The sequence below is a fragment of the Enoplosus armatus genome, chromosome 24, assembly GCF_043641665.1.
Source record: "Enoplosus armatus isolate fEnoArm2 chromosome 24, fEnoArm2.hap1, whole genome shotgun sequence".
Classification (NCBI taxonomy): domain Eukaryota; kingdom Metazoa; phylum Chordata; class Actinopteri; order Centrarchiformes; family Enoplosidae; genus Enoplosus; species Enoplosus armatus.
In genome coordinates this window covers 2,475,310-2,494,680 of record NC_092203.1, presented here as the reverse complement: position 1 = coordinate 2,494,680, position 19,371 = coordinate 2,475,310, and the positions used below count along the sequence as shown (strand labels likewise).

Below are 19,371 nucleotides of genomic sequence, written 5' to 3'. Positions count from 1 at the left end.
ACTTTGTGCTTGTGTGTGTCATGTTTGATGTGTTGATGTCTGCAGATGGCTTCGCGTCCTCTCAAAGCCTTGTGTTAAACACCTTGAAAGTACAAAGTACCCCTCTGAACGCAGGATAATCCCTAAAGTAGCACCTTGGCAGATGTCGCTGTCAGAGCTACACACATCTGCAGAGAGCGTGAAATCTGGTCGTGATAGAAGAGTTTGCATGTCCGGCTCTCAAAATGGTCAGAATGATGGCTGTCACTGGTGTGTGTCGCTGTAAATGTCACGCCTGCGCGTCCTCTAACGCTCTCTAAAGCCTCAGACTAAATAACAGCCGCTTGCTTCAAAGACGTCGACGTGTGGTGTAATTCTGACCGTGATGACAGCTCTAAAACACACTTGTTAAGGAGCTGGTTGTAAGAGGCTCAAAAGCTGTTATTGTTGAATACACACACACACACACACATGCACTTTACGGAGATAACTCTCAGTCGCCACAAGTTGTTAAGTGTAGGGCTTTGTTCACGATGGAGGGTCTGTTTGTTCTGTCATTAGGCCTCTGGAGCACTCAAGCTTTCATCCTGTCACAATTGGAGTCACACAGGAAGAGAAGAATCAGACCTTTAACTCTTCGTTTCCACTCGTGATGGGAATTGCCGGGAGCCGGATCTCATGGCTCTGTTGCTTTCAAAAGAACGGCACATCGTTCTTTTTTCTTTTCTTTTAGGGGGCGGGGGTTACTGTGTTTATCTGCAAAATAATCACTAATGATAGGGTACCATTTGGATCAGAGTCAAACTTGCCTTCGTTCGTACCAAAGAGCCGCTGAAGAGAATCGGATCGTTTCGCAAACGTAACGTCACTAATTTCCACCTGCAGCTAAAAGCTTAGAGAAAAAAAAAAAGGTTTGTACTGCCACTAGAAATGTAATACAAGTCATAAAAATGAGCTATTTGATAATAAATGTGTGATTTCTGTGTCTCAGGGAGCCACTAACGGAGGACTGGCAGCCGCAGGGTCCTTTGGTGCTAAAGTTCTGGGGCGATTCCTGATCAGAGGGCAGGACCACCCTAAAAAGTGCCCCCTCCGGTGTCCCTCAGAAGAAAGGACACTCAGCAGGGAGCAAGATGGCTTCCTGTCGCCATATCGACCGTCAGAACAAATTTACAACTCCTCCACTCACCCTGACCCCAACCCCATTATCTCACCATAAAGATATAACCCCCAAAATAAATGTTTTGTAAATTTGTTTTATACCTCATTTTTAGTTGTTTTTTTTTTCTACTGTATTTTTGTACGTGAGTTTTTTTGTTTTTCTATCAATTAAAGCTACAGAACAATGAAATCAGATTGTAAAATGTATGAGTGTAGGTTTTCTGTTCTTTAAAGCCAAAGACTAATGACGAGAAGAGCTTTAAAACTGTTCCGGCCAAAATTCTGTCGTGAGCATCAGATTTTGTTTTTTGGTCAGAGGACCACAGGGGCTTTTAGATTCAGTCTGATTATTTAGCATTCAGAGTGGATTCTGGACAGAAATAAAAACAGGTTAAAGGAATGGTTAAATGTCTTGCTGAGAGTTTGATGAGAAGACTGATACCACTCATGTCTGTACGTTAAATATGAAGCCACAGCCTGGAGACGGTTAGCTTAGCTTAGCATACAGTCTGAAAACAGGGAGAAACTGCTAGCTTGGCGAAAGTTCACTCACGTTATATCTTGTTATACCGGCTATTTTTTGGCAGGTAACCAGGCTGGCTGCTTTGCCGCGCTATCAGTCTGTATGCTAGGCTAAGCTAAGTTTATTGTTCAGATCACAGCGACTACAGTCCTGCCATACTTCTCTGCACTACTAATCTGTATTTCACACACGATGACATGACGTTACATTCTTTTTTTTTTGGCCAAATATTTTTTACTACTACTACTTTTCAAATCTTTATCTTTTTATAAGATGTGATATTTATAACAATAAAATGTGATTTGGTACTTGACAGACTTTTCGTTCTTTTGTGTTTACGTCCAAACTCTGATGCTCCTTTTAAGAAGCTTAACGGAGGAAAATCATCACCAAACAGCCACCCCACAAGAAGCACAGGAGCCAGACTCTGTTCAGCTGTATTTATGTATTTTCCCCACACAGCGTCAATGTAAACCATTTCAAAATAACATTTTTCTCTGGAAACGGAAGAAACAAATATAACTGTCAGTTTGAATATTTCAGGAGCTTCTCTGTGATTCTACTGAGGGAGAGATTGTGGCAGCCAGGAGATAATCAGAAGGTTCAACCTCAGTCTCTGAAGAAATGAAGGACTGAAAGAAGCATTAACAGAAACTACAAAAATGAAAGACAGCATCTGAAATCTTGGCATCAACTTCGCTCCAAATTTCCAACAGTCTGATCTCATGCAACAACGGAAAAAACCCCAAACCCTTTATGTCCAGCTGAAACGAAGAAAGGCTTTTCCACTCAAAATCAAATTAAAACTCCTGTGGTTCAGTCCCTCCTTTTCCTTCCTCCAGCGTCCCTCTTCATCCTCGCTCTCATCTGCCGACCTTGCCCAGCCTGTGGTCTGTCTTGGGGTCGGCTATGATGGCCTGAACGGCTACGATGGCCTCGTTGATCTTGGTCTGGAGCTCCCTCAGCTCCTCGATGTGCAGCAGGCGCAGGATCTGGGCCGCTTCGTTCAGAGTTGCGTCTGAGAAGAAATGTATTTTACTTTCCCACAGATGACTGCGTGTTAACGGACACACAGGAATGCTCAAGAGAAGCAGCACTCACCTCCGGTGTCAAAACCCAAGATGTGCTTGTCTAAAGTTACTGGAATGCCCTGGGAAACACAGTGACATAGAAATGTTACAAATATACATGACGGCCGCTGCAGTCCAACCAAAGAGACAATATCAACCTGGGTGACGTGAATACCAAAACAGAGCCACAGAATCTAAGACTTTTCCTTATGGAGAGAACGCTCCGTTTGAATTTCAATCCATCTCTCGCAAGCCCCCTCAACTGTGTGGAACTGCAATGCTAAAATCTCTGCAGTAAAACTTTAAGGCTTTCATTTAAGTACTTGTAATGTAAAAAGAAGAACCTCTAGATACCATGAAGCAAAATATGTTTATCTTTAATTTACAATACCTCTCTGTTCTGGCTGACTTTAGTGATGGCTTCTGGAGAAAGTCTCTCCTGGATCAGAATACGAATGGCCTGGCAGGAGTACACGAAAACACAGACTGATTAATATGACAATTTCAGTTACATAAGTGTATATATTAGTATAGAAATGTAAAAGCAAAGAGAGACACGTATACAGCTCATGTGCAGACTCCCACCCTGAGCATAACCAGGTAGTCATCATGTCGCTGTATCTTCAGGATGTTGGACAGAGCGGTCACCCCTGCTTTGAAAGCTGGAGAATTACCTGCACAACACAAACACACGGTGATTCCCATCTTTCGCCTGGAGCGAAAAGGGGCGAAGAAATCAAAAAAGAAGAGGCGAGAATGCGGAAGGAGGGGCAGAGGGGCTTACTGTCAAGATTGACCAGAGGGTCCACTGCTTTGTCGCTGTTGGAGGCTGCCAGCGGCTCGCAGTTCTTGTACTTCTCCACTGAGGACAAACACATCCAAGTAAAAGAAAACAGAATAAAAGAGTTAACCGTGCAGTGAAAGGGGGCTGGTGAGCTGGCATCTTTAGAAGACATCGATCCTTTTACAATGCCTCCATCTACTGGCCATCATCAGTATTGCAGCATGGCAGCACACATTCAGACATGTCTATGTAGGGATGATCAGTCTTGACTACAGCTTACCATTGTCTCCATATTCGTATCGTACAGCCAGGCCCAGTAACCAGTCCAAAGCCTCCTGCCTCTCCTGAACTCCAAATGGACAGTTCACGTCCTGCAGGTACTGCACACAGGACAAAGGACACTCAACACACACATCATGCATGTGAAAAAGTGCTCCACCACAGTGATAGTACAGTTCTCTGGTAGCAGGCCGAATTCCTATTCATAAATACCAAGTTTGGCAATGGACCACGGTATCATAAACTCTCTTGACAATAGCAGCAGGACGGTGGGGCTCACCTTCCGGTAGGCTTGTGGCCAGTCCGAGCTTGGGATGTTCCTCAAGTTTCCTCTGTCCTCGATTTTATAATGTCGGATCTTCTGGTCCTCCAGCCACACGATGCAGTTCCTAAACTGTGTTTCATCTGAGCAGAGAGGAGAAGACGGGTGCACATTTGCAGATCGATGGACAAACGTCGACTTCTCAGCAGCTACGTACACTCATTTGGCGTCGTGTAAGGGAGACAACTGAATAAATAATGAACTACAACATAAGGGGCTGCAGGGTAACATGTTGCTTTGCGCCTGCTACTTTTCTAAATTGTCACATTTGCGTTATTTAGCAGTTTAATGCACTGCTCTGACCGTGGTACATTGACATTTACAGCCCAGTAATGAGCCCTTTTTCGTAGTTTTAACGTTAGCTACATTGCTTGCTAAATTGCTAATTTTAGAGTTAGACAGCATAACATTGACATTTTGTCAGAATAAAACGGTGGACACAACTAGCTGTGCCGAATAAAAGTGTGGCGTATTAACAGGCTGTAAAAAAATTTTATCTCATATTTCAATGCACGTAGGTTTGTCAGCCAGAAAAAGCACTATAAAACTATTTTAATAGTAGAGTCCGGCATGTCGTTGTCGCCAGTGACGGGACCTGCGTACACGTTAGCCGGCTCCACGTTACACTCACCGAACCGCATTCAACAGCTCACTGACGCGTTTTTTCTTACCTGTGCAGTCAAATCCATTTGGATTGTGATAATCTATCGCTGTCAGCTTTCTCCGAAACATCTCAATGTGTGTTTTGTAAACAACTGCTTTCTTTAGCTAACAGTTGGCTAACTTGCTCTCCGCTAGCTGACGGTATTACGCATGCGCCACCGGATAGCCTACAACGTCCTGTTGTTACTATCAGAATAAAATTCTCGTGACTGACCACCAGCACTACCCCACACACATCAACGACGCAACAGTTTGATAGCATTGCTACAACTGCAATTTTTTTGAGGTACCTTGCCTGCCCCACTTCCATTTTGATATATACTGGTGTTTTTTGGCTTGACATTTCATTTTGTACCTAATCTTAAATGCAACATTCCTGCAGTTTTGAGTAGCATTTAACTTATTTCAGAATTGGAAATCAACCATAACTGCATTAGCTTAGGATTCCCAGAGCAGTTACAATTTGCTGCATTAGTAGTTTATACAAGCTTCGAAATCTGAAACATCACTGTGGTGCCACCCGGTATTCTGACTCCAAATATGACCTTAAATACGATGAAATAGTGATTTTTCTTCCACAGTACAAATGCTGTTTAATGCGCAGAACAAAAATACTTCAGTTAATGAAGACACAAGTCCTAATACCATGTCACAGTATATTAAGACAGAAAGCGGCAAAAACTTTGGAAAAAATTACAACTTTATTACACATCAATTTTTATAAAATGAGGCAAGAACCATCCAAGATGATGCAAAAGAAAAAATAAATCAACAAAAAACAAACAACGATTGATGTGTGTTGGTTCATGTATGCATATCGGTGTGTGTACGCTCAGAAGGGCCTCATGCGTGTGCTAAGGGGCGGGGCTCTGTTGGGTGGTGTGATAGCTATGTCCAGATAGTCTCCAATCTGGAAACGCTGAGACTGCAACGTCATGGAGTCATCTGTGCCCTTCCTGCCAGATACAGTGTTGCCGATATCTTTCAACCTGAATAGGGAGGGAAGACAGCACACGGTTCAATATACAGTGCTAACAAATTCACCAGACCATTTAGTAAGTGGCCAGCTCCATGAATCCCGTGCTGTTGTAGCATGATACCAACCTGTAGACTTTCCCTCTAGGGTCAGGGTAGACGATGGAAAAGCTGAAGTGGGTCCCCTTTTTCCTGGCCTCTGGATACACTTCTTTCACAAGGCTGGTCAGCTCCTTCAGAGTAGCATCCATCCTGAAAAAACAGATGCAGAATCAGATATCTTGTCACACCAAATTGTACCTCAACAACGGTGCTTTTATTGCCTTAGTAACTCAGATTAAAAAACACTGGAAGTTGCTTGGCAATCTCACCATGTGTATATCTGCAGTTCACTGGAGGGGACGTTGCCACGGGCAAATTCATCTACTCTGTGGTGTCGGCCACTGTTGGTGGTGAATACTCTCAGTAGAAGGGGGCAGGTCTGCAGCAAACACAAGGGTATAAAGAAAAAAAGTTTAGGATGCAGAATGGCTGGCTGTGCAAGACATCAAACAAATCAGAATACAGAAATTATATTTAAAAAGCGTAATAGATTCCTTTTGAATAATCCAATTTTGAGGCACTATAACGATCAACATGAATACGACTTAATACAACACAGGGATCTCTGTGTATTTTGAAAGTTTTATTTTGAAAGTTTGCCGTGGAAGATATGGAATGCCTTTAGCATGACAGCGGTGAGTTCACTGCCCCTTAGCGGCCACACCGTGTAACTACAGCTCGCCAATATACAGTAGATATTAACACCACTATCATCGCCCTTAGAGGTGTTGAAACTGATTAATAGCCATGACCGTACTCATGCAAACACGATCTGCATGTACGCACAAACAAATATATACATCAAACGTCGTTATCAAACTTAACGAACTCGCTTTGTTAACACTTTGTCCACCCCAAATGAACGGAGGTGGAAAGAATATTAGAAACACCTGGTCAAAGTGGACTGGGTCATCTCAAATCCCACTAAAGAGTCTCCTGAAAGTCACCAGTGTACTACTGTAGCTTTACCGTATTTCTTTTGCAAAACACGACCATATAGCGTTCAACCCATCAGGACTAACGATACTGAGCCGTCCAGGGTAAGTTTCATATAGAAAACTCGGTGTTAGTTGCGACTGGATAGAGTCCCAACACGCTAGTTTCGTAATAGACCTATAGTTACATTTAGCTAATTTTGTGGGTTTACCCATAAGCATGGAAACATGTATTTTTCAGTACAATTGCATTTTTCCAATACGTGTCAGTGGAATGCGAGAGAATTACAAGATGTCGTTACCCGTTGATTGATTGAATAGATATGTATGAGTAGCTAGCACGCTAGCACTAGCACGCAGCAATATTAAATTTCCTTTTATTTACTCTAACTGATAATGCAGGGCACCGCGTGGTTTAAAAATAAATCAGGGACGCTATGTTGTACCTATGTTACAATGTTTTGGAGTTTGTCCTGAACATAAATCAACCAGTCTCCGAACTGTTACCATTCAGGGCTAACGCTAGCAGAGCCCAGTTAGCTTACGCTGGAGCTCGTAAGGTAAACAAGCTAAACCAGACTCTGAAATAAGAGTCCCGCTCTCTACCTTTTCTCTGTCAATGGGCTTCTCTGGCTCCTTCTTGATTTCTTCCTGTGTGATCCGCGATTCAAGAGCCATTGTTATTTTTCACCGATATATTAATGCACCTAGGCAGCGACTACCACCACCTCGCTTGAATATTTTAACGGAGCTGCAGCAACGACTGAGACCGAGGCCGTTTCCGTTTCCGGTGTCCATTTAGCTTATAGCGACAATTTTATCGCCCCCTACTGTTTCGGAGTGAGTATCTCTTAGTATTTCTCCGGCATTTTACTGTACAAGGGCAATAATTCACATGTTTTGTTTGCATTTGTTTGCACTGAAGATCAACATAGTTTGTTTTAAAAACGAAATCTGAGTCTTGCAGAGAACATATTCAGTGTCAATGAAGGAAAACAAAAAAATGCAAGTGAAATCACCATCCGGATGTCTTGTAGTGCTTGTGCAGACATTCAGACAGTAGAGTGGCTGGTCCAGGATCAGTCAGCCAAGTCCACCTACGGATCTGAGACCTGCTATTCGGTCACATGCTGCGCTCCCCCTCACTCATTACAGTGTATGTGTGTAGTTTTCTGGGTAACGTATTATGCGAGTGTTGTACAGTGAGTGTGTGTGTGTGTGTGTGTGTGTGTACAGTGTGTGGTTGGGTGTGTGTATCCGGACACTGGTCCCCTCTGTTCTCCTGCTGGCTTGCTGATCAGGAGCTACTCTAACAATCAGCTCTATTTTACCTCTCTCTTCCTCCCTACTCATTCACTTTGTGTGACCCCCCCCCCTCCTCCTCCCCCCCCCCCCCCCCCCCCCCCCGACCACACCACCATCACCACCTCTCATCAGAATGGATGGCATGGACCTGCTTGAAACAATCCTCCAGCCTTTCTCCCTCTGTTTTTTTTTTTTTTTTTTAGCCCTGTCCTGACTGAAAGATCAAACAGTGGGTCTTTGAGTCTGGTCCTGACACTGATATCCATTCATTGATATGCATCAGGAATACGTGTCGCTGTTATTCCCCTAATGACTCCATCAGAATCACAGACGCCCTCTCTGTCTCACCCCAGGACAGATCATTGCCACTCACTTTGCAGGGTCATGTTATATGCAGTGATGTGATGCAGAGGAGACTCTAGATACAGTGTCTGCTGTAACATCTCTTGCTTCATTAGTTATCAAAAGTCATTTGTAATCAAATGATAATTCTTAAACAAGATCCTAAATAGTGGTACATCCCAAGTGATATACCTGTCCTATCATTGCTCAAGCAGAATGAGGAGACTAGCCTCTTGACAAGTTTTCATTTCAGTGTTGTGAGCGTCTGCAGTGTAAACGGAGGAAGTTGGTTTTGCTCCCACGCGTCAACAAACAGTCGGTCACAGTCATTAGCAGCACACAGAGCTGCACTGTCCCGCAGGCTGGCTGCTGCCAAGTCAGTTTGGCTCTGAGACACTTTAGACTCTCTACCTGTGTCCTGTTACAGTCACAAAGGCATCACACACACACACACCTCTGCACCACAACGCAACTTTGTTTTTTCAACCCCCTGACTTCCACACTGCGTGGATGATGACCATTTTATTGAAGTTGATTTGTGTAACATTTGTAAACACCCTTCTTGTCAAATTAATATCCAAAGCAGAAATCCACGGCAATCCCTCCAATAGTTGTTGAGATATTGCAATCTAGTGTGGCTGAGACCCGGAGGTGTGACGTTTGAAAGAAGTGGGCGTTTAGGAGGAAGGTCTAATAAAAGATGTGCAAGATGGAAATTGTAGGATCAAGTGTTTTCAGAGCAGAGCTTGTCCCATGCCAGAGACTAAAAATCAGGATGTCTTGGTCTCATTATTTTTAACATCCATACATTTAATATGGAAATGAAAAAAAAAACAACAACCCTAAAATACAGTTATTAATACAATATTAACTCCATGCCTACTTCTGTAACATTTATATGACCCCGTGCTCAAATTCATTGCAGCAGCTTTGCCACTGCGAGGTTTTATTTTGAAAGTCCTCACAGGAAGTCACCTCGTATTGTGCCCGGCTTGCTTCGACTCTGAAAGGCGCATCTTTTACTTCATGCAAAGGAAGCGGGAGCTGCAGGTTTGTGTTTTGTTCAGCACGTTAGATCCAGGTTCCGTTCCATTTCCATTGTCACTTTGATGACGCCCGCGGCGGTGTGACAGTGAGCTGTTCTGTTTGTTGTTTCATGTTGGACAGGACCATGTGGACCGTTTTCCCGCAAACAGCCTGACTCCCCAGACACAAGGTGAGAAAAGTTACTTTATCTTCCCGATTTGAAAAACATCACTTTTTATTCACCATAGTCACCATAATTCCTATTTTACAGCATTTTACAACTGGAAACAGCTGCTCTTAATGACTGTGTCACAGATGTAATATCAGTACAATCCACATTGAAATAAACGGTGAATCAGTCCATCGCTGAGTGTGAATGGTGAGGCTTGGCGAAGGCTGTAGTAGTGTGGGGTTTGTACAGTGTGCTCAGTGTGTTTTTACTGGAGTGGGTTTAGTTCAGCACAGTCCGCAGTGGGCAGAGAGGTTCATCAGTTCACATGAATGTTGGCGCCGGGCCTTCCCTCCTCCTCCTCCTCAGTTTCATTCCTTTTCATCCTCTTCTTCTTTCAAAAAACTTCTCTTGTTGTTTCACGGCCTGTCTCTTGCTCTCTCATCTCCTGCCACTGCCTGGCACATAAATCCAGAAGAAAAAAAAAACAACCAAAACCTAACTTTTAAACTGGCAACTAGTGTTAAGTTATTGTATTCTCATTCTCATGTTTCTGACCGTCTCCCCAGGATGTCTTGGCCTGCTCTGTACGCCCAGTTGGTGGGGGCGAACCGTCACTCCACCAGCCTGGGTAAAGTCTGGCTCTCGGTGCTGTTTATTTTCCGGGTCATGGTGCTGGTTGTCGCTGCCGACAGCGTCTGGGGGGACGAGCAGTCCGACTTCACCTGTAATACGCTGCAGGTCAGAGACATCATTTTCACGTCTTGTCGCCTTCTTGGATGTGGGATGTTATGTCATCAAGATGTCACTTACCTGTACGTGAATGCAACACCTCAAAAGCAGTACATCAACTTAACCTCAGAGTGCTGAAGAAATCCCTGTCATTAATATATATGTTTTTAATAGCAGCGAGATCACTCAAGTCAGAATATTTGACTGTTCTTGTACTTTACATTTTCATGACAGACTTTCTATACTTTTTTTCAGCCCGGCTGTGAAAATGTCTGCTATGACCAGTTCTTCCCCGTCTCCCACATCCGTCTCTGGTGTCTTCAGCTCGTCTTTGTCTCCACGCCAACGCTCCTGGTCACAATGTACGTGGCCTATCGGAACCACAGGGATAAGAAGAGGCTCCTGCAGGTGTGTGTGTGTGTGTGTGTGCTGTTTCATTTGTGGGACGGAAACCCACTCTTTCATATAACGTCATGCCATGTGACGTAATGCCATCCCGCGTCTGGTCTTGGTTGTGTCTCGTTTCATTTGATGTCATCCTGTGCAACAGGGTTCTGGCAGAGCTGGTTTCCTCAGCAACAAGAGCCAGGAGGAAGAGCTGGAGACCCTGAAGAGACGGAGACTCCCGATAGCTGGCGCCCTCTGGTGGACGTACGCCTGCAGCCTGGTGTTCAGACTGCTGTTTGAAGGAGGCTTCATGTAAGACCTGCGATTCTGGTTTTCTGTCTGTCTGCCTGCCATTGTCGCTGGTTTGGTGTAATCATTACCGTGCGGTACGCGTCCTCCCTCCAGGTATGCCCTGTACGTGGTATACGATGGTTTCCAGATGCCACGGCTGGTCCAGTGCGACCAGTGGCCGTGTCCGAACCTGGTGGACTGTTTCGTCTCGCGGCCCACCGAGAAAACCATCTTCACCGTTTTCATGGCCACTGCCTCTTCTATCTGCATGGTCCTTAACATGGCTGAACTTGCGTATCTTGTCGCCAAGGCTGTTACTAGGTAGAGGTATTAATCACTCAGAAAGTCAGGTGATTAATCAATTGATTCATTTATTCATTATTCCGTCAATTATCATGTTTTTGTGCACCCCACGTGTGTGTGAGCCTCTGATCAGCTCATACAACATAGATACGTCCCTCATCCTTCATCTGGGTTATCAAAATGCAGGAACGTCCACGTCTACCTTCTTCTTCTTCTTCTTTTTTTTCTCCCCAGGAGTCTCAGCGGACACAAGGAGAGGAAAACATGCAATAAATCCGGCAGAGAGAGGACGCAGAATAAGACAAACCACAAGTTCCTCGTCTCAGCCTGAGGACGCAGCAACAAGGTGGATGACACATGCTAGAAGACAAAAATGACTTTCCAAAGACTTGAAACACTTTAAAGCTGCACAATTACAACACACGTGTAAATGCAACTTCAAAAAAAAACAAAACATTTTCTATGATACCTGAGATGTTAAAATGTGACATTCAAGGGGTGGAGAGAACTCAAAACTGTATTTTTACATGACATTCTTTGTCAGCACTTAGTTTCCGATTGTAACTTTTGTATATTCTAATGTAATAAAAAGACTGTCTGCTGTCTGGGAACGCTAAGCTGACTAACACAGGGATTCTTTTGGAGGTGCAATTTCAAACAAACACTTGCATCACACATGAAAGCAGAACCACGCGACTGTATTCACAATTCATATTTAACCCTTTTTTTTTTTACAATGACTTATGATGATGAACTCATTAAAACAGATGCACGAAGAGAATCAACTGACGTGTAAACTGTCCAACTTTGTACCTTGGCAGTGAGGCATGAGTGTATTTTAGAAATTTAAATTCCAATGTACTTTAGAAAGTATTTTTATCATGACAGTAGACTGCACATTACTGAAATCTTCAAAAAGCAAAAAATGGAATAAACCAATAATAAGCTCCTTGCAGTATTGTTTCTTTTGTCTTATCTCTGATAGATTTAAAGATTCCCAGCGCTGATATTATATTTACATTGAAATTTCAAGTCAAAACGGCAAAACAAATTGCATTTTTCATTTGCAACAGACGCATCAAGCGACCTGTCTGCGTTAACCTCTGCTGCCCTCTGCTGGCGACCAGCTGCGCCTGCAAACAGCTCCCTCCTCTCCTCTGAGGGACACAAAACCCAAGTTGCAACAGCAATGTACCGCGATGAGGCGGTGCATCATCCCATAACAAGCGACCACAGTGGACTAGTTACGCAGTCATCTTTCACAAATCCCAGTGACTTGGAGCTATAAACCGACGAAGCTCTTTAAAAGTAATAAGTACTAATTCAGTAAGAAAAGTATGCAAGACATGCTAACTTTGATGCTATGGAGATATTTCTTTGTCATTTTGTGTTCCATTTAATGTTTGTTGTTTCCTCATTTTGACATATCGCCAGGACAACTCTACTCTCAGGATGCTAGGCTACTGCTAAATATTAGCTATTTCTATAACTTCCGTGACTACAACAACAACAACTATATAGAACTACCGATATTATTGCCGCTGCTAGCCTACACCTGTAGCAGTTATAAGAATCCTTTTGTTTTATTCAAATAAATAACAGGGCTCTTTTTTTTCGTCGTTTCAAGCAGCTTGCAGCGGTATTAAAATGCGGCTCGTCAGTGATGTGACGGAGTCGCCTCTGCCCCTACCTACTCAGTCAGACGCACGCGCGCGCGTGCACACACAAGCAACGTACCTTCCCACCCCCCTCGTGCGTCCCATGCGCGGGGACACCCATGTGTGACAGTGGCGGGATGGCCTTGGCCACGCGGGACGCAGCCGCTGCGCTTCGCCTTCGCGGGACAGGTTCCACACGCGCGCCCTTTTTTTTTTTTTAGACTAGACTAGCCTCGCGTCTTTTTTTTTTAACTCTCTCTCTCTCTCTCTCTCTCTCTCTCTCTCTGTAACTCTCTGTAATTCTCTCTCTGTGTCTCTCTCTCTCTCCCTCCCCCTCCTCTCCCACTAATCTCACCTACTCCTCGTTTGGTCGCCTCGAGCCCACCCGTGGGAGTAAAAGAAAGAAGAAGAAGAAGAAGAAGAAGAAGAAGAAGAAGAAGGAGGAGGAGGAGCAAAGGAGTGAGAGAAGAAGCGCGCGGCCGGGAGGGAGACGTGTTCCAGAGGAGAGCGGTAAGCAGGTGGATGCTGGAGTGATGGTGTGCTGGTTGAAGTGGGAGGGAAGAGGAGGGATTATCATCCTTCCACCTGCTGGATTATCAGCACCTCTCATGCTGCGTTCACTTCCCTGTGGGAAAGACGGCAGCCAGGAAGCCACGAATATTTTCATGAATTGAACGTAGGCTAGTTTTCTGATGACCATAAAATCTTTAAAATGAATGATGACACCACAGCTACTAGTATCAATAAAAAAAACACATTAACCTGAGCCTGGATAGTAAATCAGGGAGTGTTACATAACGTCAATTTGCCTTGATAGTTTGTCTCCCCATTGCCGGCCACCCTATTCTCTTAAAAAGGTGGCTCGTGAAGTGTGTAAGATCAACTTTTGCGTTAGTTTTTGTATTTATTCTGAAATTGATTGATTGATATTGATAATTGACATACAACTGAAACACAACTTGCCATTTTTATTATAATGCTGTATTTTGAATATGTACCCAACCTACTAAAAAAAACAGTGTTCCTAGTGGGTGACTAATGTTGTGTTGGCAGACCAAAACAAGGTTTAAACTTTTTTGCAAACTGATTAAGTTATTATTATTAATTTTTTGTGTGTGTGAAAATGTCCTCGTTGATTCAGGTGCCTTGTATTTTGTAGTTGACTACTGCTAGCTCCATGTAAAAGCTATAAAAAGAGGGCGGATGACGGAGGTCCAGTACCTGAATATACAGCGCATGAAGTACTGTAGACCTACATCATGCATCTGACCTGTTACACTAACTTACACTAACATGTTCTCTGTGTGTTGGAGGAATGCTTTGCCGTATAGGTGGAGTATCAGTGTTGCAAATTCAACAGAAAACGTCCATCACAATAACACACTGAAGCTGCTGCTCTTAACCACCCTGTTGTTAAAATGACCATTTCCATATTCCCTGTTTATTCCGGGATGTTTCACCCGTGGACGCCGCTTCCTCGGGGCCCAGAGCTCGGACACCTGGACACGCTGGTGGACTCTTTCCATCAAGGTTTGCCTTCGCACATCTTTATCTGCATTTATAGGACTGTAAACGCCCTCTGTCATACTGTTATGTACTTTTACACACATTTAGCATTATTTACATTTGTGGTATTGCACACCTTTATCCACCTTTACATTCCTTTATACATGCACTTCATGCACCTTTTTGTGAAACATTTATTCACTTTTACGTACATTACATATGCAAACCGTTGTGCATCATCATCAAAATGTTTTGTACCTTTACACACTTTGTGCACTTCATGACCCTGAGGTGTCCGTATCAATCTAACTGATTTTGATTGTAACATTTATGGCTGTGCATCTGACCAACATTAGGCCGCCTGATTAACCGAGTAACAAACAGAATGGCCTCTCATGTGGACATCGCCACTGTCTGCATATCTTAAAAAAAGGGTTTCGGGGTGCAAACGGCAGGCCAAGAGTTAACTGTTTGGGCTGTTTTAGCACAAAGACCTCTGATCCATCAAAAGCACACGCCAGCCAGGACAATGTCTATCTGGCAGCTTCTCCATTGTCTGTCGTGACAGATGGTATTTCATCACGTCAACACATCATGTACATGTACACATGCCACTGTTAGATCGGTGTATCAGTAGACAGTGACAGTAATTAGTCTATTCATGGGTTTGCGTGAATATTATTCAGCTGTAGGGTTTGGAAAAAAGTCACTGAATGGGACTTCCATTTAGCAGAGGTGTATGACATCATTTATGAACGTGGACTTTGAAACTTTTATTGTATTAAAGGGGCAATGTAACGGAACGCAACTTCATTATGACGATGATGTTTCCTTTATTCGGTGCTTTTTCAAACTGCTGATTTACTTCTTGTGAGGGTAAATCAGATAGAAGTCTTGGGTTTACCTTTCATATTAGAAGTAAAATAAGTTGTCAATGGCTTATATATACAGGAGTAGTGTAGGCTGTGTGTGTGTGTGTATGTCTTTTGCGTGTGTGTGTGTGTGTGTGTGTACATATCAGTCGATCCCAGGCAAACATTTGCCCTCCTCAGCATTCCTGGGATGTGATGAGTCCAGCATTCAACTGGGACACCCTGTTATCCACTCATTCACTTCCCACAGATGGCCAGCCATTGTCCACTAGTCAGCAAGCTCTGCGGCGCACACACACACACACACACACACACACACACACACAGTATGCACAAATATGTGCACGTCTGCAAGCAAATGTACATGTGGATAAAGTAAGAAACAGGCGTGCATGTACCAATTTATCCTCACATGCATAAACACAGGGATTGACTCACAGATACGAGCATGGATCCAGTTTTATTCTGTCTTTATAGTTCAAAAACTATAAACAATCTAATGATTTCTTTTAATTATTAATTGTAAGGACTAGAGCTACACCGATAAATCGCCTATTAGAGTATTGCAGATATGTAGAAAGGACTAAAAACGGAGAGTCTGTCATTTAGCAGGCCTAGATTTACTAAACACGAATCTGGTTTAATTTGATGCGTTTTACACTAAACTGATTGCCTCTGGTTTATTTATTATTTATTTATTATTATTATTATTAGTGTTTCAAGAAATTAAAGTGGTGAGATTGAATTCATGTATTCGAAATTTGACAGTAAATGAGAATTTAGTGTGATTTCTGTTTGACAAAGTTGTCTCTCCTTTCCAGATATTGTTTTCCTTCTGATCTCTGGTCGATGGATTTATCACTGACAATACAACAATATTTTAGTAAGTCTGCTTTCCCTTTTCATTATTATGGCACTTTTTGTTGTCTCCTTTCAGTGGTGAAAGAACTAATGTGTTTTAGGTAAACGGGGATCTATCATCCATCAGTGAGCCACACCGATGCACTGGGCGACTGGTGCCATAATTACTCCCTGCACCCTAAATGTGTATTAGTCCCCCACTGGAAATAGATCCAAACAAATGCACTGTTTATTTCTGTTTGAGAGATGTTTGCTAAAAACTACAGTGCCCAGCCTTTTTTTTTTTTTTTAACAATAAACCTATTGTTGTATAAAAGTTGTGTCTTCAGTAGGACACGATGGGCTTGGGTCCGAGTGCCACAGTTGAAACGTTTTTCAAATTGAGAGGCAACCTAACGCATCATTGGTTTCGGTCTTTTCATTAGAAAAATATAGAATAACACCAGCCGTATCCTTCACCCCTGAGCCCTAACTCCATGTACTTCACAACCTCTTCATCACTCATCCTGCAACTCCTCACTGGGGCTTCCTGTGTTGTTCACCTCAGGCTCTCGTTTCTCTCTCCAGGCTAGAAAATCGAGTGAAGCATGGGTGACTGGAGCTTTCTAGGGCGGCTGCTGGAGAATGCTCAAGAACACTCCACTGTGATTGGAAAGGTGACTTGATTGACGACTGATGAACTTGATGAATATGAAACAATATCACATTTGGTTTTCGTCCTGATATTGGACCAACCTTCCTTAACTTTAACCATACCGAACCAATGGCCGCATTCCAGCTGAAGTGCCTGGCATAACCCATTACGTGACCGTCTCCATCTGGACTGACTCCATTTCTTTAATCGTTCCATCCTCCCTCCCCAGGTTTGGCTGACCGTCCTCTTCATCTTCCGCATCTTGGTGCTGGGCGCAGCAGCCGAAGAGGTTTGGGGTGACGAGCAGTCCGACTTTACTTGTAACACGCAGCAGCCCGGTTGCGAGAACGTCTGCTACGACGAGGCCTTCCCCATCTCCCACATCCGCTTCTGGGTGCTGCAGATCATCTTCGTCTCCACGCCCACCCTCATCTACCTGGGCCATGTGCTGCACATTGTCCGCATGGAGGAGAAGAGGAGGGAGAGGGAGGAGGAGCTCAGAAAGGCCGGACGGCACCAGGAGGACCACGACCCTCTCTACCACAACGGAGTGGGTGACGGAGGAGGTGGCGGGAAGAAGGAGAAGCCGCCGATTCGCGACGAGCACGGGAAGATCCGGATCCGAGGGGCCTTATTGAGGACCTACATCTTCAACATCATCTTTAAGACTCTGTTCGAGGTGGGCTTCATCCTGGGACAGTACTTCCTCTATGGCTTCCACCTGAGGCCGCTGTATAAATGTGGCCGCTGGCCCTGCCCCAATACTGTGGACTGCTTCATCTCCAGGTTAGAGAGTGGGATTTTATTAGATGATGTATTTTATTTCCTTCTCTGTTTTTATTTTTGCTTCAGTTGACATTGGCTAAGCCCTGTCCCCCCTGTTAATGTTGCTACGCCTACCGAGCTTTCTGTTCTCACACGACACATTAGCTGCTGCGATAACAATGGCAGATCTACCACTCGGAATTCTTTGAAGCTTTTGCAACAATGGCTCCTGGGTGCCAATGCAGGGTTGTCCAGCTAAACGCTGCGGTTGCCAATTAAATGTGTTTCTGCTGTTGACCTCGTGATCGTCGCAGTGTACTTTCTGTCGTCATAACTTTCCAGACTTATTTGAGTATTTTGGCATGTTATAAACCTTTAAATGTGTTAATCTGGTACTCCATTATCAAAAATGGTGTGTATAAAATGATGTGATATTTCCGTTGTTATGCTACTTCGTCATACATTTTCTACAAATACATTTGCTTTCATTTGTGAATTAAATCATGCTCGTCTGTTGTCGCAGGCCCACTGAAAAGACCATCTTCATCATCTTCATGCTGGTGGTCGCCTGCGTGTCTCTGGTCCTCAACCTGCTGGAGATCTACCACCTGGGCTGGAAGAAAGTCAAGCAAGGGGTCACCAATGAGTTTGTGCCCGACAGCGAGTCGCTGCAGCTGGGTGCAGATGAGCCTGGCGACGCGGAGACGATTCCCGAGCAGACCTCTCCGTCAGTGCTCGACTGTTTGCCGGTGTATGCCAGCGTCAACGTGGTGGGGGGTGGAGCAGCAATAGGAGGAGCCTACGGTCCAACTGAGGCCCCCCCTGTAGCGGTCTCCTTAAACCCTAACACCAGACTCAAGATGGACGGCACAGCGTTCCACCCAGACGACTTCCTGTTGGAGGCCCTGCCCGCCTCTTTTTACGGCAACGGTGACAAAGCGAGCGTCGGGAGCCACGGGCAGCTGGAGGCTATGGAGCAGAACTGGAGCAACATGGCGCTGGAGCTCCACAATCTGGATGGGAGAAACTCCTCCTCCTCCTACCCTCCTCCTCTCCCCTCTCCTCCCACCTCCGCCTCCTCCTCTGCTCAGGAGGAGAAAAGCCCACCACTTCCACAAGGGGAGCAGCACTCCACGTTTCCTACACTGCCTCGTCATACCCCTCTTTACCCCCGCACGCCGGAGGAGGCGCTGGCGGACGAGGACAACACAGCACCTTGCGTGGTCCCACATGACGACTTCACCGTGGTTACCAGGGCAGAGATGCATCAGCCTCCTGCCGCTGCGACAGACATCCGGAAGCCAAGTCGGGCCAGCAAGAGCGGCGGCGTCCGAGCTCGCCCTGACGACCTGGCAGTGTAGCTAAAACACACACACACACACACACACTCACACATTCACACAACCACGCGTACATGCTGTGCACACATAGAAAACCTACATTTTTTTCTCCACATATGCACAACAGCATAAAACCACACACAAGCATGCCCTCCAGCGAAAGACATGCCTGCAAGCAAGACGTGCAAAACGCGTTATCACTGGAGCTGGCTGCTTATTTTCATTTCAGAATCGCGAAACCAGAAGTAGGGATAGAAAGAGTTTGGCCAGATTACTCTGATGGCGCCGTACTGATGCCAGCAGCTCACGGGTGCTTTGCAGAAGTCTCCTAGCAACACACCTGGAGTCATTTTGGAGAACAGCGGAGAGGTGGCTGTGCATCATGCT

At 44.6% G+C, this 19,371-nt stretch overlaps 5 protein-coding genes across 6 annotated transcripts in view; 3 read left to right on the top strand and 2 right to left on the bottom strand.

Annotated features, from left to right (window-relative positions):
* nid2a (nidogen 2a (osteonidogen)) overlaps positions 1-1,976 on the top strand; it is a 37,338-nt gene extending 35,362 nt beyond the window's left edge. The window contains exon 40 of the mRNA XM_070930458.1: positions 971-1,976. Coding sequence (XP_070786559.1) covers positions 971-981 — 11 coding nt within the window. The 3' untranslated portion in view covers positions 982-1,976. The remainder of the gene's footprint in view (positions 1-970) is intronic.
* A 113-nt stretch (positions 1,977-2,089) lies between these two features.
* rtraf (RNA transcription, translation and transport factor) lies at positions 2,090-4,913 on the bottom strand. Its single transcript, XM_070930697.1, has 8 exons — positions 4,790-4,913; positions 4,077-4,201; positions 3,798-3,897; positions 3,518-3,595; positions 3,319-3,407; positions 3,125-3,193; positions 2,765-2,813; positions 2,090-2,681 (listed from the first exon to the last, which is right to left on the bottom strand). The coding sequence occupies exons 1-8, from the start codon at positions 4,848-4,850 to the stop codon at positions 2,527-2,529; spliced, it is 726 nt and encodes a 241-aa protein (XP_070786798.1). The 5' UTR covers positions 4,851-4,913; the 3' UTR covers positions 2,090-2,526.
* A 547-nt stretch (positions 4,914-5,460) lies between these two features.
* On the bottom strand, positions 5,461-7,538 carry sap18 (Sin3A-associated protein). The gene is made up of 4 exons (XM_070930352.1): positions 7,400-7,538; positions 6,128-6,237; positions 5,886-6,008; positions 5,461-5,770 (listed from the first exon to the last, which is right to left on the bottom strand). Exons 1-4 carry the CDS (start codon positions 7,469-7,471, stop codon positions 5,614-5,616), a joined length of 462 nt encoding a protein of 153 aa, XP_070786453.1. The 5' UTR covers positions 7,472-7,538; the 3' UTR covers positions 5,461-5,613.
* A 2,667-nt stretch (positions 7,539-10,205) lies between these two features.
* LOC139306482 (gap junction beta-6 protein-like) lies at positions 10,206-11,370 on the top strand. The gene is made up of 4 exons (XM_070930351.1): positions 10,206-10,376; positions 10,623-10,777; positions 10,944-11,066; positions 11,160-11,370. Exons 1-4 carry the CDS (start codon positions 10,206-10,208, stop codon positions 11,368-11,370), a joined length of 660 nt encoding a protein of 219 aa, XP_070786452.1.
* Positions 11,371-16,832: 5,462 nt separating this feature from the next.
* LOC139306858 (gap junction alpha-3 protein-like) lies at positions 16,833-19,005 on the top strand. 2 transcript variants are annotated; one of them, XM_070930819.1, is made up of 4 exons: positions 16,833-16,901; positions 17,109-17,665; positions 18,168-18,448; positions 18,518-19,005. In XM_070930819.1, the coding sequence occupies exons 1-4, from the start codon at positions 16,833-16,835 to the stop codon at positions 19,003-19,005; spliced, it is 1,395 nt and encodes a 464-aa protein (XP_070786920.1). The 2 variants fall into 2 exon arrangements, with proteins under 2 accessions (XP_070786920.1, XP_070786919.1); XM_070930818.1 differs by having other exon boundaries at positions 18,168-19,005.
* The last annotated feature ends 366 nt before the right edge of the window (positions 19,006-19,371 follow it).

Bases quoted from the DNA above. Each gene is read 5' to 3' on its own strand.
- rtraf (XM_070930697.1), bottom strand. From the start codon at position 4,850: ATGTTTCGGAGAAAGCTGACAGCGATAGATTATCACAATCCAAATGGA. The intron at 4,202-4,789 runs GTAAGAAAAAAC...CTCTCTGCTCAG, and splicing joins AAATGGATTTGACTGCACAG to ATGAAACACAGTTTAGGAAC. The intron at 3,596-3,797 runs GTAAGCTGTAGT...GTTTGTCCTCAG, and splicing joins ATACGAATATGGAGACAATG to TGGAGAAGTACAAGAACTGC.
- sap18 (XM_070930352.1), bottom strand. From the start codon at position 7,471: ATGGCTCTTGAATCGCGGATCACACAGGAAGAAATCAAGAAGGAGCCA. The intron at 6,238-7,399 runs GTAGAGAGCGGG...TGTTTGCTGCAG, and splicing joins AGCCCATTGACAGAGAAAAG to ACCTGCCCCCTTCTACTGAG. The intron at 5,771-5,885 runs GTTGGTATCATG...CTCCCTATTCAG, and splicing joins CCTAGAGGGAAAGTCTACAG to GTTGAAAGATATCGGCAACA.
- LOC139306482 (XM_070930351.1), top strand. From the start codon at position 10,206: ATGTCTTGGCCTGCTCTGTACGCCCAGTTGGTGGGGGCGAACCGTCAC. The intron at 10,377-10,622 runs GTCAGAGACATC...ACTTTTTTTCAG, and splicing joins TCACCTGTAATACGCTGCAG to CCCGGCTGTGAAAATGTCTG. The intron at 10,778-10,943 runs GTGTGTGTGTGT...TGGTTTCCTCAG, and splicing joins AAGAAGAGGCTCCTGCAGGT to CAACAAGAGCCAGGAGGAAG.
- LOC139306858 (XM_070930818.1), top strand. From the start codon at position 16,833: ATGGGTGACTGGAGCTTTCTAGGGCGGCTGCTGGAGAATGCTCAAGAA. The intron at 16,902-17,108 runs GTGACTTGATTG...CTCCCTCCCCAG, and splicing joins ACTCCACTGTGATTGGAAAG to GTTTGGCTGACCGTCCTCTT. The intron at 17,666-18,167 runs GTTAGAGAGTGG...CTGTTGTCGCAG, and splicing joins GTGGACTGCTTCATCTCCAG to GCCCACTGAAAAGACCATCT.